The 16,461-nt window shown below is 42.1% G+C and overlaps 3 protein-coding genes across 4 annotated transcripts; all 3 read right to left on the reverse strand.

Annotated features, from left to right (window-relative positions):
• Positions 1-759: 759 nt before the first annotated feature.
• bdh1 (3-hydroxybutyrate dehydrogenase 1) lies at positions 760-4,369 on the reverse strand. The gene is made up of 5 exons (XM_088282356.1): positions 4,025-4,369; positions 3,475-3,585; positions 3,134-3,275; positions 2,909-3,061; positions 760-2,374 (listed from the first exon to the last, which is right to left on the reverse strand). Exons 1-5 carry the CDS (start codon positions 4,235-4,237, stop codon positions 1,908-1,910), a joined length of 1,086 nt encoding a protein of 361 aa, XP_088138482.1. The 5' UTR covers positions 4,238-4,369; the 3' UTR covers positions 760-1,907.
• A 151-nt stretch (positions 4,370-4,520) lies between these two features.
• On the reverse strand, positions 4,521-7,672 carry LOC148318389 (intraflagellar transport protein 38-like). The gene is made up of 12 exons (XM_088282354.1): positions 7,402-7,672; positions 7,218-7,329; positions 6,859-6,943; positions 6,607-6,786; positions 6,392-6,487; positions 6,211-6,294; positions 5,995-6,128; positions 5,751-5,889; positions 5,321-5,387; positions 5,139-5,225; positions 4,929-4,969; positions 4,521-4,771 (listed from the first exon to the last, which is right to left on the reverse strand). The coding sequence occupies exons 1-12, from the start codon at positions 7,436-7,438 to the stop codon at positions 4,625-4,627; spliced, it is 1,209 nt and encodes a 402-aa protein (XP_088138480.1). The 5' UTR covers positions 7,439-7,672; the 3' UTR covers positions 4,521-4,624.
• A 573-nt stretch (positions 7,673-8,245) lies between these two features.
• On the reverse strand, positions 8,246-16,420 carry gyg1b (glycogenin 1b). Of its 2 annotated transcripts, XM_088282358.1 has the most exons (8): positions 16,278-16,420; positions 14,979-15,114; positions 14,724-14,898; positions 14,472-14,634; positions 10,856-10,982; positions 9,796-9,999; positions 9,631-9,703; positions 8,246-9,487 (listed from the first exon to the last, which is right to left on the reverse strand). In XM_088282358.1, exons 1-8 carry the CDS (start codon positions 16,282-16,284, stop codon positions 9,311-9,313), a joined length of 1,062 nt encoding a protein of 353 aa, XP_088138484.1. In that variant the 5' UTR covers positions 16,285-16,420; the 3' UTR covers positions 8,246-9,310. The 2 variants fall into 2 exon arrangements, with proteins under 2 accessions (XP_088138484.1, XP_088138483.1); XM_088282357.1 differs by lacking the exon at positions 9,631-9,703 and having other exon boundaries at positions 8,256-9,487; positions 9,795-9,999.
• Positions 16,421-16,461: the final 41 nt, after the last annotated feature.

Raw genomic sequence — 16,461 nt, forward strand, 5'->3', positions numbered from 1 at the left:
CTTTTGTGCTGCTTACATTTTATCCCCCCTCCTTTTCCTGTAGCGAGAGAGTGAAGCAAACGGCTCCATGCTGATGTGGAATGGTTAAAAAAAAAAAAATCAAGGCAGTGCTGTGAAATTTATTGTCATGCTCTTAATGCTGTTTTCAACGGAGGGGAGATCGTCTTCAGGTGTTATAACTTAGAAGAGTTTATTAAGTGTTTTAAAGACGAAATAAACGACATAAAACAAAGCCATGTATTTGTGTTTTAATGTACCCAAATATTCAAATGTAACAAAATTGTTTAATCATCTGCTCTCCAATTTTAGAAGGGTATAATGTATTTAATGTAGTTTTTCTTCTCAAACCTTTCTATTTTATTTGATTTTTTTTTTGTTTTGAATCCAACATAATTTATTATTATTTGGACAAAAATAAAAAACATGTCAGTCACATGAGCAGACACCTATCCGATTAACACAAAGGCGGGTCTTGACACGTTATTTTAGAGAGCTGGTCCCGAATGTTTAAACAATCTTTATACTCATTTCTGTCATTTGCCGATCTTTTCAGAATTAATCAATGTTCTGTAACAAACATGCTAATTTCATTGTGACGTAGCTGTCAGTGATTCCCCCCCACCCTACCTGTAATCTGTAAACCACACCCACATCTTCCGGATCTTTTGCCTTTGAGAACTCTGATTGGTTCTGTTTCTCCACTATTCGATCCTATCAGAGCGTAGTTGAAACACATTTTAATCATCATGGCGGCCGTTCCTCAAAATGAACGAGAAGTTGGGAGGACGTGACGCTATGTCAAACTATAGTGGCCCAACGACAAACTATTAAAGTTAATTTGAGACATTGACGTCTTGACGAGACTGACTGCCAAGCATATATACAAACAGTACAGCAGTACAGACACGTTTGTTCCAGTTCTTCTCACATTTTGAAGCAATCGAGAAGCAGCACCTGAACGCCTCAAGGTAAGCCATGTCGTCATTCATGCCCAGTGTAGACGAGTACTTAACTAATTTGCGAGAATATTTATGTCTGCTGTGTTAGTGTTGGGCCCCTTAATGATAATATTCTTACGCTAAGGGTTTAGTGTTTGGGCTTCACTTTGAGTGGTACCGTTGGACTTGGCCTGAGCCAAGAAATGATTGTGAAAGAGTGAACTCTAGTGGACGTTGATTTGTTTGCAGCCATTCGTCTGTCTCGTAATTGACGTTCAAGATAAAACACCTCACCCATGCTTCCAGTCTGCATATTCCATGCCGTGTGATGTTACCTCGCCACCTGGTGGCAATTTGGAGAACTTCAATCTATATTTTGATTATTGTAATTCGGGGTTGATAACCTTTTTCCTGCTATTAAGCCACGCAAGCTGTTTCCATGAAAGAACGAGTTTTTCCCCCTCCTGTTGCTACATAAGACTACAAAATTGCTTGCATGTATGCATCTACAGCATAATCAACATAAGCAGCCTCGGATGTAAAAATACTCATTTGTGGCCATAGTGTATCTGTGGCTCATACTGGATAGTCGAGTAAGCAAACTTGGCACACCTCCTCTAGAAATGGTGACGTAGGTGCCCGGCTAAAGACGATGGACGGAGGATTATTGGATTTTATTTTAGGATGGGGATGAGCCACTAAAACATTAAAAACTTGGCTACTGGAGAGGATTGACACTTTAAGGACATCAAATATTGCAGTTGCTATTAAGGGCAGCTTTTTAATAAACTTAATAAATTTGCTGGAGATCATGGTCAAAAGGTTTAGAACCCATCATTGAGATTACAATGTTCTGTCAAACAATACAAAGTGCAATAATTTACTTTTTAAAAATGGATTGAAATTTAAGGCTTGATCAGTGAAAGGCTTCAAGTTCTGAGGAATAGCGCTGAGGTGGAACGTTGCCTCTTAGAAGTATAGCAAGTCGGACAGCGCGGCAGGCAGGTGCGTCATTAGCTGCACTCGGACCCACCAGTGCGGCTCCATGGTGCTGTACCTGGTGTAAGGACGCTTGGACGTTACTGCGTCGGTGATGTCGTCCAGGACGGGACTCATGTCCTTCTGTCCGCCGTTGCACTGTGAGCGCATCAGCGTCATGATCTGATCAAAGCGGGCTTTCCCGTAATCCTCCCTGACGTCCCGTGCGGCCTCGGCCCACAATTTGTTGGCCGTGCTGGCTAAAACGTTGCGGCTCAGGGTACCCGTGGCTGCGGCGAAGTTCCCTGGCTCGATAACGGACACCTTGACGCCCCAGGACTTCATTTCGTAGCGGAGGCAGTCGGAAAATGCTTCCACGCCGTACTTGGACACACAGACGGGCGACTGAGCAATATTGCCCATCCGTCCGTGCAAGCCGGACACGTTTACCACACGGCCTGTGACAGAAAAGCAACAATGAATAAAAAACACGTGGCAGTCTTAATGACTTTCTTGAGGATGAAAGCTAAATTAAAAATTCAAATTCATTTTTACACTGGCTGTAAACGGGGTCCTCAGTTTGCGATGGTCCTCCTGACATACGAGGATGCGAACCGCGATTGCTAGTTTGTGGAGACCGAATAATCCCGCTCTATTCTAAACACAAAGAATGTCAAAATGGTTCCAAATAAAATAGAATGGTAAAGCCTTGGGGTCCAAAGCTGAGCGGTCTTAAGAGAATTACTCTGGCCAAGAATGTGGCCAACAAGTTCGCAAGTGAGTCACTCATTGGCGGCTTAATGACAGAAAACTGCAAAACAGTCCAAACGTGACGCAAAATACCAAACCGCAGGAAAGCAAATTGTCAAAAAGTTGTCATTTGCAGTGACAGTGCGCTAATTCAGACAGGCTTAGCAATTAAAACGCAGAGGTCAGCGCTGTGATGTCATCTGCCGTCTACAAAGACTCTTTTAAGAGTTTTTCAGTCCCACCTTTGGCCCGGCGAATGAGTGGCAGAAGCGCTTTGGTGACCCGAATGGTGCCCCACAGATTGACCTCAGAAACTTCTTTGTAGGCTTCCATGGAGGTGAACTCCACTGCTCCGAACGTGGACACGCCGGCGTTGTTGACCAGCGCCCATAAACCTAGACGGTGGACCCGGGACACAAAAAGTTACAAGACAAAGCACAGTTGTCTGTTGACTCACAATTTTCTACCTTTCTCCGAGTCCTCCACGTTGTCTTGGACAAACTGGACGGCGCTGTTCACCTGCTCGTCACTGCACACGTCCAGCTGGAGCACCTTCATGCGCTCTGAGTGGAACTCCTCCAGAACCTTGGCACCCTCTCCACCTTGATCCTGCAGAGAAACTATCCTCCATTTTGTAGCTTGTCGTGTCAAAACACCACTTGGTCACAATACAAGGGCTGTAGGAATCAAATTGTTGTAAACTGGGGAAGTTATTCTCTGAAGCTTTTATTGAATTGTATGCAGATTGGGTTACTGTGTTTCTAAAAATGCATTTCCTCAACACTCCGCAGTTGATTGGCACACTCACCTTAAGCAGGCATCCTGCAAAGACGGTGAAGCCAAGTTTGTGCAGATGTTGGGCGAGAGCCAGACCAAAGTCGCTGTCACAACCTGTAATGAACACCGCTTTGTCCGTCGCCTGCACCAAACAAAACAGCAATGTAGTAGTGCTGACAAAATCTTATGCCTTGAGGCACCGGTTCTCAAATTGGGTTCTCCGGTCCGCTGGGGGTGTGCGGGCCACAGCTTTGGGATCCGTTAAAAAAAAAAAAAAAAAGGGCCAATAAAAGAAACTTAATAAACCAATTGTTCCTTTTATTTTATACTCCAGCCAATTAAAAGTGCCAGTCGACTCCAGAGTAAATGCTGTAATATCACTATAATAAATTATATTTTTAAATTACCTGGTAAAATATGACTTGTTTCTTATCTAAATTTGACTTCAATACCATGCTAAAACTTTGTGGAAAATATATTCTCACAATAGACCTTAATAATGAGAACATTTTGTATAGCTGGCGAACACCAAGGCATCCAGAGGATGTTGGTCGTGATGCGTTCACAGCCCCATGAGTTACCTCCACCAGTCCTCTTGGGATCCGAGGTGTCGCGACGTACAGGACGAAGAGCAAATAGGAGACCACCACGAATTCGCTCACGCTCGTCTCCGGCACTCCCAGCAATCCCGTGGCGGCGTTCAGCAGTGCAGGCAGGCCGAAACCCAGTGACACGGTCACGAACGCGGAGATTGAGACCAGAAGGCAAACTCGGAGCGCGGGGAGCGGCGCCATCTTAGCCAAATGCTGCCTTCACGTTCCGGGACACGCCTCTCGTACGACAACGTTGATAACTTAATAACTTCTTAAAAGTATCATGATAAAATAGCAGTTTTATTACCTTGATTATTGTTTGTGATGCATCAATACAGGCACTAATATAAATTGGCGAGAATTCGAGAAATCATAGTGAGCGAAACCGGAAGTTCATGTGAACGAATCATCTTCGTTCATCACGGGTTCATTTTCGCTCTTTCGTCCCGTGCACAACATGAATCATGAAACATGAATCTTCATTATTTCATGGGTATTATTTTAAAATGTCTAACTTTAACCCCACGAAATTTAAAATGTAATTCTTCATTGAAATACTGTCATGTGTTCAGAGTACCCATAATGAATTCAAAAGTCATCATCGCTTTTGTCCAGCAGATGGCGTTTCGTGGCTCCCTTGGAAGTGCAAGATGCCCTTGCCTCCGGACCTCCTAAAAAGCCATCCAACCCCAGGCCCTCATCTTCTTCGTCTTCATCACTCTCACTTTCCTCTGACTGAAAGGTACAAATACACACAGCTTGTCAACCTCTATACCTGCCCAGGGGTTATTCACAAATTAAAACAAAAAAGAATGCCCAGTCTATGCAAATTTAAAATCATCTTAAAAATAACTTGGGGTGAAATGTAGGTGACAGCCTTTTTGAGATTTACCTCATCACTTTCACTCCCCAGCATGTTCCCAATGGCTGTTCCTAAGTGAAACAAAACAAACAAAATCGAATGCAGACGTTGGTCATAATCTGTCATGGGTTCTGCGTTTCGAGTTTTTTTTTTTTTTTTTTAGCAGCTCATATTTAGTGACGATGAAGATGGCAACATTTTGTACTCACATGAAAGCGAAGCTTTATTTTTTTTGTTTACCTGCCACAATGTCGTTTAGAGGGAGCCTTGGAATAGAGGTTTGACACTCCTCTGCGTCTCCATCGAGACCTTTGTCCTCTTCATTGACTGCGTTACACACAAACGCATTGTTGAGTGCCAAGTTACCAGAACCACAAGGTCAATCTGACCTCAACAAGTTTTGAAAGCTGTCTTTGTCTCACTTGAACTCATAGAATCCCCATAATTCTCCTTTAGTTGCTGCATCATCCTCTTTCGATTGTTTTCCTCCTGCAGGCGTACAGAGACGTACACGAAAACCAAGAGTTTTTATTGTCTGTTTTATCCACTTAAATTGACATATTTTCACTCTCATTCTACAAAGATTTACTGATTTAAGAAGTCTCTCTTTTAGTATTTATTTTATGATGAATAAAGTGATCATTTGTGAAATTAATGTAGAGAAAGAATGTTGTGCCATAATCTGTACCCCAAAAAGGAGCAGGGATGTTTGGACAACTCATAAATATGGTTTTATTGTTTACCGTTTAGTAATATATCTTTTCTACAGCTCATTCAGGGTTTGCTAGATTTAATGTTTCACTCGACCAAAAATAATAAACAAATGAATGTTCCCTTTACGTATATATGCACCTCAAACATCTTCTCTTGTCTGATCTGTTTTTCCTGCTGCCACTCAAGGTAATAAAAGTTTGCAAAGTTTTCCACTTGCAATTTGTATTGCTCCTCCAGCTTCTCCTCAATCTTCTCATATTCATCCATGAATAATGGCCTGAGAGATTGAAAGTGACTTTAAGTCTTTGCTCAACAAAAAAAAAAAAAATCAATCATATATCAATCGTTTATTTTTTTGGTCATCGTACAATTGTAAACCAACCTGACACTTTGCAGTGTCTGAAGTCTCCTTTGATTCATCTCCAGCTGCCAGTGTTTCTTTTCTTTCTTGCCATCCAGACTGGCAACATCAGAAACAACGTTCCTCATCATGACTTTGGTCTTTTCGACATTTTCCTGAATAAACAACAAATATTCTAGGCTATGATACAAAGGAAATGATTGAAGGAGATAAAGACGTCAATTCTTAGATACAAACCAAAACCTCCTTGATGGCATGTCTCAAGGCCTTTTCTGTCTCACCGATCTCCAGAGGTCTTGCAATGGCAGCCGTTCTCAATTTCTGCAGAAAAGCACAAAACCGAAACCAAATTATCCCTGTATTTTCGCCAAGAACTGTAGATATGTATTCAAAAACCTTTGCGAGTATTTTCTCTCACCCTTAGGTCCACCTCTTTTCCTAATAAATCATACAGAGACGCTCCTTTTGACGTGGCCTCTGACGCCAGCTGCCGAGCTGCTTTTAGATCTGAAATCTGGGAAATAAAAGTGGAAAAATAAGGGGAAATATACTCACGTATTTTGTCTCCTGTTAAAGCTTTGGCAGGCACTCAATAATGTTAATGGCATAAAAAAAAAAAAGAAACGTTCTCACTCGAGTTCCCAGCTCAAATTTGAATTTGCTGTTTTCCTCCTCCACTCTGTCCTCCTGAGCCATCTGCTTGGTCTTCATTGCATTGTACAGCACCGAAGTGATCTTTAACATCTCTTTCACCGCATAACCATCAGCCTGGTAAAGGCGCTTGGTGTTCATTTTGATGTGTGCTTTTGTTGCCTGTGACACAAAGACGTGCACATTCATTGACGGGAAAAATGACTTGTGTTCTTTTGAAACTTTAGATCTTACCATGAACTGAGCCGCAGTCTTGATGAGGAATATTCTGTCTGACTCTGTGTTCATGTCAGTCGCAATTTCCATCTGGGGTTCATAACTGTATTATAGAGGAGAACGGGGTAAGTCGTTTAAGGAGTTAACATATGATAATGTAATCATATGTCTACCAGGTGATAAGTGCAATTATGACACTCAGACATAATAAGATAATATAATTTAAAATTAGTGTCGCGATGGGGAAATTTGCATTGAGTGGATGCCGGAAATTAAAATGTGACCAAAACATATTTAATATAGTATTAACATTTACGTTGCCACGTTGTGCAAACGTGTATAAAATATGTTACATCTCCGTATGTTTTTGAACCTACCATTTAGCGAGCCATATTAGTATTTCTGCCACGAGTGTAAAGTTGGGCGTTCGGAAGTTTTCCACAGATATCAAGCGAGGGAAGCCCAAAGCTCTCATCATTTCTGTGAAATCTAGCAAAGAATTCATTTGGGCAGGAAAGTTGGAATGAAAAGCATATCAGCGAGGCATATGTGAGTACTTACTTTGCAAGTCTCTGAAAGACATCTTGCCAATAAGCATTAAATCACGAACGTTTTTAATGGTGCTCAAATAGAAACAACCATAAAACACGAAGCTTTAGGAAAAGGCACACCGCCATCCATCCATCTTTTTAAAATATAAACGTGCACGTTAAATTACCGATTTCTAAGAGCACAAAAACGTGTTGCGTTTCGGCTTTGTGTGTTTTTTTTCCACGTCAAGGTCAACCGTCAATTCCCTTGCAAGCATTGCGAACATGTCTTGGCACCGCGATTGCACGACGACACGACGACTGCAACAGTCTTTGTTTACGTTCTCGTTGCCGCCAATAGGTTCGTCACGCCCACACTGCAAAGCGTTGCCTAGGCAACACATGAAACGGTAATACGGCATTTATACGTAGCAGCAACGGTAGTTTGCAGATGTATCATATTTAACCAGTGCAACGCTTATTTGGGGTACAAGTCATAGAAAAATATGTACAATACTTACTATAATTTGACTGTAACGATTTTAACTTGCTCACTACTTGAACTTTATAGCTCCAGATCAAATAGCTTCTTTTAATTTTACAACAATAAAGCTGTCTATTTTTTGGGGCGGGTTGTCATGTATAATTGAGAGTCGTTTAGAATTTTAATCTCAGAAGGATAATTTTTAATATATATATTTTTTTAAATCTTGAAGAGATAGTATAGGCATTCACTTGAAATGATATATGAAACGTTCAACTTCATTCTTAAATGACTCATTTATTGTCAAGTTAAATCTTCTAAATGACTTAAAAAAATCTCAACTGTGATTTAGCTTGAATAAACAGTAAACAACTTTCAATCTAAAAAAAAAAAAACAATTACAACTATCTTAAATATTCTTCAATACTGTTTGACTCATACGACCATTAATAAGCAAAAATGACCCCAAAAAAGGTCATTGAAGTGCTAATATAAAAAGCCATACTGATGTATCGTGTTTAAATGGTACATGAACGTACAGTAGTAACAAGTGCAATCATTGTGTATTTACCTGTTAGTATGTAAAGAAAAAAAAAACTCAGGAAGTTTCATTCAACAACTGTAAGTAGCTCATGCTGGACACTATTGTTAAAATAAACACACTTGAGCAACTTTCAGTTTTAAAAAGTTTTTTTTTTTCAATTTATATTTCCGGATGTAAGATATTGTCACACATCCCGGTCAGGTAAAGTGTCGAAATATACAGCATATCATGCCTATGCTCACGAGGCTTCCGGAAGTGCTTCTGTAAACATTTGATCCGTTTTGGGTCAACAGAACTTGTGAAATGTTCAGACGACGGTTTTGTTTTTTTAAATAAAAAGGCAAAAATGAAAATGTACATGTAAATGTCGAGATAAAATATCATTGGAAAGGCTTTGCTCAACTTTCAACGCGATAGCCAATGGCAGCATGTGGCAAGCAAAACATAATTATGGCAGAACATAAACCATTTAACTCTGCTATCTTTTTAAGTACGGTAGACGATACAGTGTACTTGGTGCATCTCAGTGACATTACAATATGCTAGAAAAGTTCATATATTCACGTAGTTTGATTGAAAACGTGAAACTTGTATTTTCTAAATGCACTACACAAAGTGAGCAATTTGATTATTCATTATTTCGATGATTAAGCCTTACATTGAATGAAAACTTCAAAATTCAGAATCTCAAAAAATGATAGTACAGTCTAACAATCCCATGCATATTTGCAGTTCACTTTTCACATATTCGCCAATTGCTGCTTTTTTTTTGTGTGCGTGGAGCCCACCCCGCACGAACTAAAGTTTCACTTTTTGAATCCAACTGGTGAAAGTCTTCTCGCATATTCAACCGTGCTGAGGTGCACATGTATGTCTTGTGGCAGTGTAAGTGCATCTCTCCACCCCCCCCCCTCATTTGAGGAAAGTATCAAGCTTCTTTTTGATATTATCAAAGGAGTCCGTCCCCATGTAGTCCGCCTGGCCTTGCTCCCATTTCTGCTTGCGCTCCTCGGAAGATGGCTGCTGCTGCTGCTGGGGTGGCGACAGGTGCACCGCTGCGGCCACGGCCGCCAGGCTCTCCTCCATAGCCTGATGAAATCAGGAAAGATAACCCATGAGTCCAAACTAAAACACTTTGTGGGGAAAAAAAGATCAGCTCAAATGAATGCCGCAGAAGCTCTGGTGTCCAGTCGCAGCGAAGCCAACAAGCTTGTGTTGAGCTTCTTCCATACCTGCGCACGGCCAAAAGTAACCATGTCACTGTGGGGGAACTTTACGGGAAAGGAAGGGACATCATCCGCCACCAGAAATACATAACAACAATCATATTTACAACATCTGTCATGACTTGAAAATAACACCTCGCAATTTATAAATTGTGGACGGTGTAGTTTACCTCCCCGATGCATTCCGAGTGGAAGGCCTGGTCTCCGTATTGCTCCTGTAGCATCGGCACCACGCTGGTGGAGTACAAGGCCCACCAGTCCAGCAGGAAGGAGGGGTGCGCGCTGCCAGATGCCCCTTTGGTTTGGGCATCTAAGGCGTGGCTCCAAGGTTTGCTCTTCCCCAGGAAGTGAACCACCTTGGCATTGGCACCATAGCTGAAATAAAACCAGGTAGAGGATTAGGACTTCTAGCATGAAAAAAAAAAAAGAAAAATGCATATAGATTTTTTTAAATTATGCCACTTTAATCTTACAATTTTAATCCTGAACATATACATTTTTTTTTCATTTAAATGTACAATAATTTTTCTCGCAAATATATATGGCTCCGAGTAAAATCACAAATAAAAAAAAAACAAACAAACTTCTACCTGAAATATTCTTTTTTCCTTTATACGTATTAATTTTTTTTCTTCAAAAATAATCTCGGTGCCGTTTTATTTCCCCTGCCTAGTGAGCTTTGTTCACGTGCCAGAGCGCTGCTCAACTCGACAAGTGGCGACGGGTAAAAACACGTTTATCATTCCTGCTACAACGGGTGAAAATACATTTATGATTGCCACTCCGTTGCCAGGAAAAAAAAAAAAAAAAAGCTCGCTAGAGCTTGTCAATGAGGTTTAAGTCTGAAGAGGGGGGGGGGATTGCACGGCCGCAAGGACACAAGAGTGGACGCACAATGACCTGGCTGAGTGGTAAACATAAAAGGTCTTTAAATAAACGGCTCTATTTGGGGATTTGCTATCAGCTGTTGGGGTGGGAACCCGATCCGGAGTTGCAGGCCTCCCTCGACTCATCTTGTCAGCAGCGGGATTTGCTTGCGCCTCGTCACAGTTTACGCAGTCTTTTCCGTAGAGATGATTTTACGTCTTCCTACACCGCAACTTTAAAAAGAAGTTTGTGACGCCGGCCTCTTTCTCTCAGGTGTTTTCCTCGCAACATTTATCGTAATACCCCCCCCCCTCCTTCGTGACTTCTCACTCCCAAGTATTCAGCAAATGGGCGAGACGCGTACTGCTTGAAGGCTGGTAGGTACGTATAAATGGCGATGCTGCTGAGGTTGTAGATGAACGGGAGGTGTTTTGAAATGTCAGCCGTGGCCCAGTCACTGAAGAAGCCGTTCAGAACCCCTTGGTCTCCCCCTGAAACAGAAAAGGAGGCAACCATCAAATGGCATGAGGACAGGGGACTTGTCTTCGGATCAGACCCAATTGTCCCGCTTTTGGAAGCCGATTCAGATTTCAGAGGGATGTGACTTGAGAAATAGCGCGCCAAAGGTGATTCCGCTTCCTTGTGGAGGAAAAACCAGAGTGCTTCAAGAAGGCAGTGGAAGTGTGCACAAGGTTCGGAATTGGTAGTCAACTGAACACTGCACAAACTCGGACCCCCATACACAGCGACGGATTCTATTTAAAAGTTCAGGAGGAGAAGTGTTTCTTAATAAAATAACATCATGGCAGCAATTTTCGTTGTTTTTTTTACAAGTCCTTGTGAATCGGTATGATTTTTGATACAATCATTTGAACATGAAAATTCCAATTTTTTCTCCGCTGTCTCATATAAACGTGACGTGCTGCGCACCTCGCTTAGTAATATGCAATTATGTGTCGACTGCGAGTTTTCACAGTTGCTGGCCAGCGCTTACAGTATGTGTCACATGAGCATTACAGTTGACACCCAAGCTTCTTCCTCGTCGTGGTAAATATCAAAGATCAATGTGTTGCTATAAATAGGGGGGCTCGCTCTAAATTGATTTAAATGAGGGGGGGTGGGGGGGGGTTGACAATGACGGATCACCTGCTGTTGGGACGACGCCGTCCCTTGTAAAAATATGTGCAATACCTCCGTGGCGTATGGATGGAACGCTGACATCAGAATTGGCAAACATCATCAAACTGTTCAGCTTGTGATCAGAGTTCTTCCGAGCTACATTTCTGTCCAAGTGCGTGATTAAATTGCAAACTTTTTGCCAGCTTCCACCCACTCCTGAGGGCAACACTGCTGAGCAGGTACCGTGCCGAGCCTTTATCCGAGGGGGTTTATGTCGAGCGCGTCTCGAAAATGACAAACAATCAGCCTAAAGTGAAAACATCCGAGCGGGCGCACCCTGGATTTTTGATGAGTTTTTACCATTCTTTACGGTTTAATTGCATCCACGATGTTTCATGACTCATTTTCCTTCATAAAAAGAAAACTGAAACGCATTTACACTCAAAGCATCTGTTAAATGCCAACGGGGGTGCGTTGCACACTTTTAAAGATCATAATGGCTATAATGTCTCCTTTTGTTAATTGCCCCTTCCGCCGTTATCGTCGCGATATACAACTTCCCGTCGCGAAAAAAATTCTGCAACTAATGCTTGTAAGTCATCAAGCGAGGAAGATAGTTAGCGCCGGCGTCTTAATTGACTTCCGTTGCGTTAGAAAAGTTTGAAGCGCATCGTTTCATCCCTCATTTGGTTTATGGCAACGATACCTAATGCAGTTTAGCGCTTCCTTTTTTCGACAAAATCACATTATCCCTCGAGGGATGGAAATAATTCAGGTAACGCACCGGCGCTGCTTTGCTGATATTCGCAGTCAACTTGAAGCGCACGGCTGATGAACTATCATCTTCATTAACGTTCCAATCCAAATCCGTACATGATGTCCCAGAGTGGCGGCTTGACCAGACACTAAGCCCAACTCGCAGCTGACTCGGCTTACATAAATGCAATGTGGAAGAGAGTTTAAGGTGCCGTTTGGTTCATGTTCTGATTGAGTCGATTCCATGATGAAATTTCAAATGATTTTCCGTAAGTAACACAGACTATGGTGGAATATTCCGCAAATAAGAATAAACTCAAGTTGTCATATTCCTGAAAGATATGCCGTTTCCTTGTCCGTTCAACACAATTGAAGAAATCAATATCAGCAAAGGCCCGATTTATTAAATGCCTATATCTTCCAATTGCAAATTCTCAAATTAGGAATTTTTACCATTAGAGCAGTTAGAACACCATTTTTGTTCCCTCACTACGTGTGAGGTCTCGCAGAATATAAATGACACCTGGTTTGACGTCCGGACAAGTGGTTGGTGTCCCGCCAGTTCATTGTCGTATATCATTTTCTGTTTGGAGCCAGGCATGCCAGGGTTCAGATAGACCGGCTTCCATTGCGATCTCTATTATCTTTTTTTTTTTTTTTTTTTTTTTTCCAAAAATATCATTCATAATCTGTAGAGTGAAGGAAAGCTTAAGTGTCGTCCTGGCTAAAAGGTCAAAGCAGCTTCCACTCATGCTTCAGCCCACGTAAAAACACCCTGCTGAACAACAGCTTGAACGTTTTGGTGCAGTGACGGTGTAAACGAGGTATACAGCCTCCTGGCGCTGATCCCTGTCGTAAGCCGACACAACGTCGAACCGACCACCGCAAGTCATTTATGGTACATCGCCGCTAGATTGTCAGCCCAGTCTAAGAGCGAATGTTCTTTAGCGATCACCTGCAAATAACTTGAGCGGACAGTGAGTGGAAGGGCCGTTTTGTCTATGAGGCAGCAGGCTCGATAAAGGAGAGAAAAGATCAACGCGGCTGCTTTAGCTTCATGTTACCGAGGACTCTGTCACTCAAGGAAAGAACTTCGGTGGGAACTGCACGTACTAGTTTACAACTGAGTTCTGCAAACTGAGGACCGTCTTGGACATGGAAGTGCCTAAAAGAGGAAATTAAATGTAAAAAATGTATAATTATTTTTTTATTCTTCTAACGGCCACCAGGGGGCAAGAAGCAAGTTTCAAACACTGCTAATGTGTTTGTGCTCTGAAGCACTTAAATGCAGCGCGATGTTCCGTTTTGTCAATAATGGTCCTATTTATAGACGGGCAGTTCGTAAGCAAGGGATTGCTTCAGGGTACGGCTGCCTCCGGACTGATTTAGATTCATCCAAGTAGAGCGGAACCTCTCAGGTCGAACCATTTGAAATTCAAAGAACAAAATCCCTTTGCGTCGCATAAATTAGTTTGTAATATTCTGGCATCCAGAGGACGTCTTGCGTTCACTCGAGGTGTATGTTTTGCATTTTATTTGCTGTTTCTTTTTCCACTTGTTTGGCAAATATTTTTTGAAACGGCATGCTTGATTCATTATCTGCGACATGATCAACCTTGCAGTAGGCCTGTCATAACTTGAATATATACATTTCTTTTGTTGTCTATATTTTATTTACAACAGCAAGTGTTTTGTTTTTATGTCTTAATAATTAACTGTGGTGACATTTCCAGTATAGTCAATACAAAGAGTCACGGGTTCATTCTGCTGTGCAAAGTAGTTCCGTGCTCAGAGATTATGCCCTCAAAACGTCCCGTCTGTAAAGTTGTAAACCGAAGACCCCCAATAAAGTATTTATGATGGTGTCGTCGTGGCCCTTGAACATCGTCAACTTCGGGCTTTGAAACAAGAGACAGCAAACTCACGTGTGGTGTGATGTTTGCTTTGTTTACACAGTACATGCTAACATTAAAAAAAAAAAAAAAAAAGATGCTTTAATTTTATACAGGGGACAGTCAAACATCCCTAGTTTTCTATTCTTAAACCCCCTCAAAACCAAACAAGCGAGTCGCTTATTTTTCCTTCACTTGCTCGGGTTGGCTTACCGTCAAAGCTGCCGTGTTCTGTGCTGTACTGAAGAAGTTTGTCATAAGTCTCCACAGACGGACGAAAAACAAACACGCCCGAGTTGAAGCAGTCAGGCCAGCCAGGATCGGGGGCAGCTGACAGTTCTTCTCTGTCAAAGAGCTCGTCTATATTCGAGAGCACCTGAGACGTTCACAAACAGAGGCGGAGAATATGCTCGCACAGCTTTTAATATTTAATTGCGGCTATTTGACATGCTCCCGTGGTCTCACCAAAGTGTCGGCATCCATGAAGACGCACTTGGAGTAATGCGTGAGGGTCCAGCAGTGGAGTTTCGTGAAGGTGACGCCCAATTCGGGCCTCTTCAACAGTGCCAGGTGAGCCGCGTCGCCGCTGTCGAGCACGTCGACCAGTCGAACCTCATCGAAGATCCTCCTCAGCACGGACCTGATGATTTTTTTTTTTTTTTTGAAGCGTCAAGCAAAAACACGGAACTTCTGGTTTAGATGAGAATGGCGCTTCCTTACTGGCATGGTTCGGACACCTGAGGCCCGATGAGGGCTGCGAGCTTTTTGGAGGTTTTGTAGCGACGCAAGGACTGGCCCAGAACCATGGCTCCCTTTGCATAGCTGTCATTGGTAGCCAACGTCACAAAAGCTTGGTCTGTAGAGGAGGAAGAGACACAAATTTACAGTCACGCACATGATTTGTTTGGCAGAGTTTTTAATGCCAGATGCCCTTCCTGACGCAACCCACCCATTTTATATCCGGGCTTTGGACCAGCTGAGGCTGGGTAAAACAAAAGCAGACAACACTAAACATTAATAATTCATACTGCTGAGCAGCGTCCACACTCTCATTCAGAGATGCTCCCCCTTGCCAGGATATTCGGCGTCCAGTTTGTTGTTTGTGATGTCATCATATAGTAACACAAAGTTAATACAAAAATATACCGAATTGTTGTTCACAGAAATGTCCTCACGTTGCTGTAAATATTTGTACAATTGGTTTAAGGGGGGGGCTTCGAATTAACTGAACATTACTAATTGACACTACCTGACTACGTGTGTTGTCATCCATGCTCAGTTGTCAAGTTGTCATGGCAACCAGATATGTCATCATAATGCAAGACAAGCTAACAGACTAAGAAAGTAGTTTTAAAAAGAAGTGTTGTCACTTGTTGCAGTAACATACACTGAGATAAAAAAAAATAACGCTGGACAATAGTAATCGTTAATAATTGTGTGTTGCACATACTATCTGAAACGGGTTATGACGTCATCTAGCAACTCATCCAAACTTGAAACTATTTAATTTTTTTGTCACTTGTGCCAGTATTCATTTTTTTTTTTGTGGTAAAAATTCAACCAAAAGAACAGAAAGGATAAATGTCACTCTTTTATCAATTCTGTTTGGAGAGGAACTCCAGTTAACATAAAAATGCAGAGAATTTAATGTCACTTTTTGCTTTTAATGTTAACTATGCAAAATAAAGTCACGTTGAGTTATACTGCATATAACAAATATTGACCTCACTGCGCCGTGTTGTGACGACAGCACGATATATGACGTCACAACATCGTCACAACCTCCCGAAATTTAACCGAAAAGAGGTCACTTCGAAACTACTCACGTGAGATCGATGTCAAAGTGACGACACGCTGCCATTTTTACATGTATACGTCGACCTACGTCACTACGTTGACATTTTAACGTGTTAACTCACCGCCGTGGTTTTAAATTACAAGCTTTTAGAAGCCACAGGTCTCGCCTCGTGGGCAGTATCGCGGTATTTGGAGAAAAAGTCGCGTTCCGTCATCCCATACCTGCCATGACTGAAGGAAGAAAGTCCAAGCTACGTCGTCGTAGCTTCGTGGACGCGACCACTACACGCACTCACACGCACGCGCGCACTCAAGTCAGCTTTGGCGTGGAAACGAAAAGGAGCGACCAAAGTATACCGAGGTGCATTTATAGCAGCGGGACAGTGGTCAGGGTCATGTGACTAGG

This window comes from Idiotropiscis lumnitzeri, chromosome 19 (genome assembly GCF_059441095.1).
Source record: "Idiotropiscis lumnitzeri isolate Australia: NSW breed Sydney's pygmy pipehorse chromosome 19, RoL_Ilum_1.0, whole genome shotgun sequence".
NCBI classification, from domain to species: domain Eukaryota; kingdom Metazoa; phylum Chordata; class Actinopteri; order Syngnathiformes; family Syngnathidae; genus Idiotropiscis; species Idiotropiscis lumnitzeri.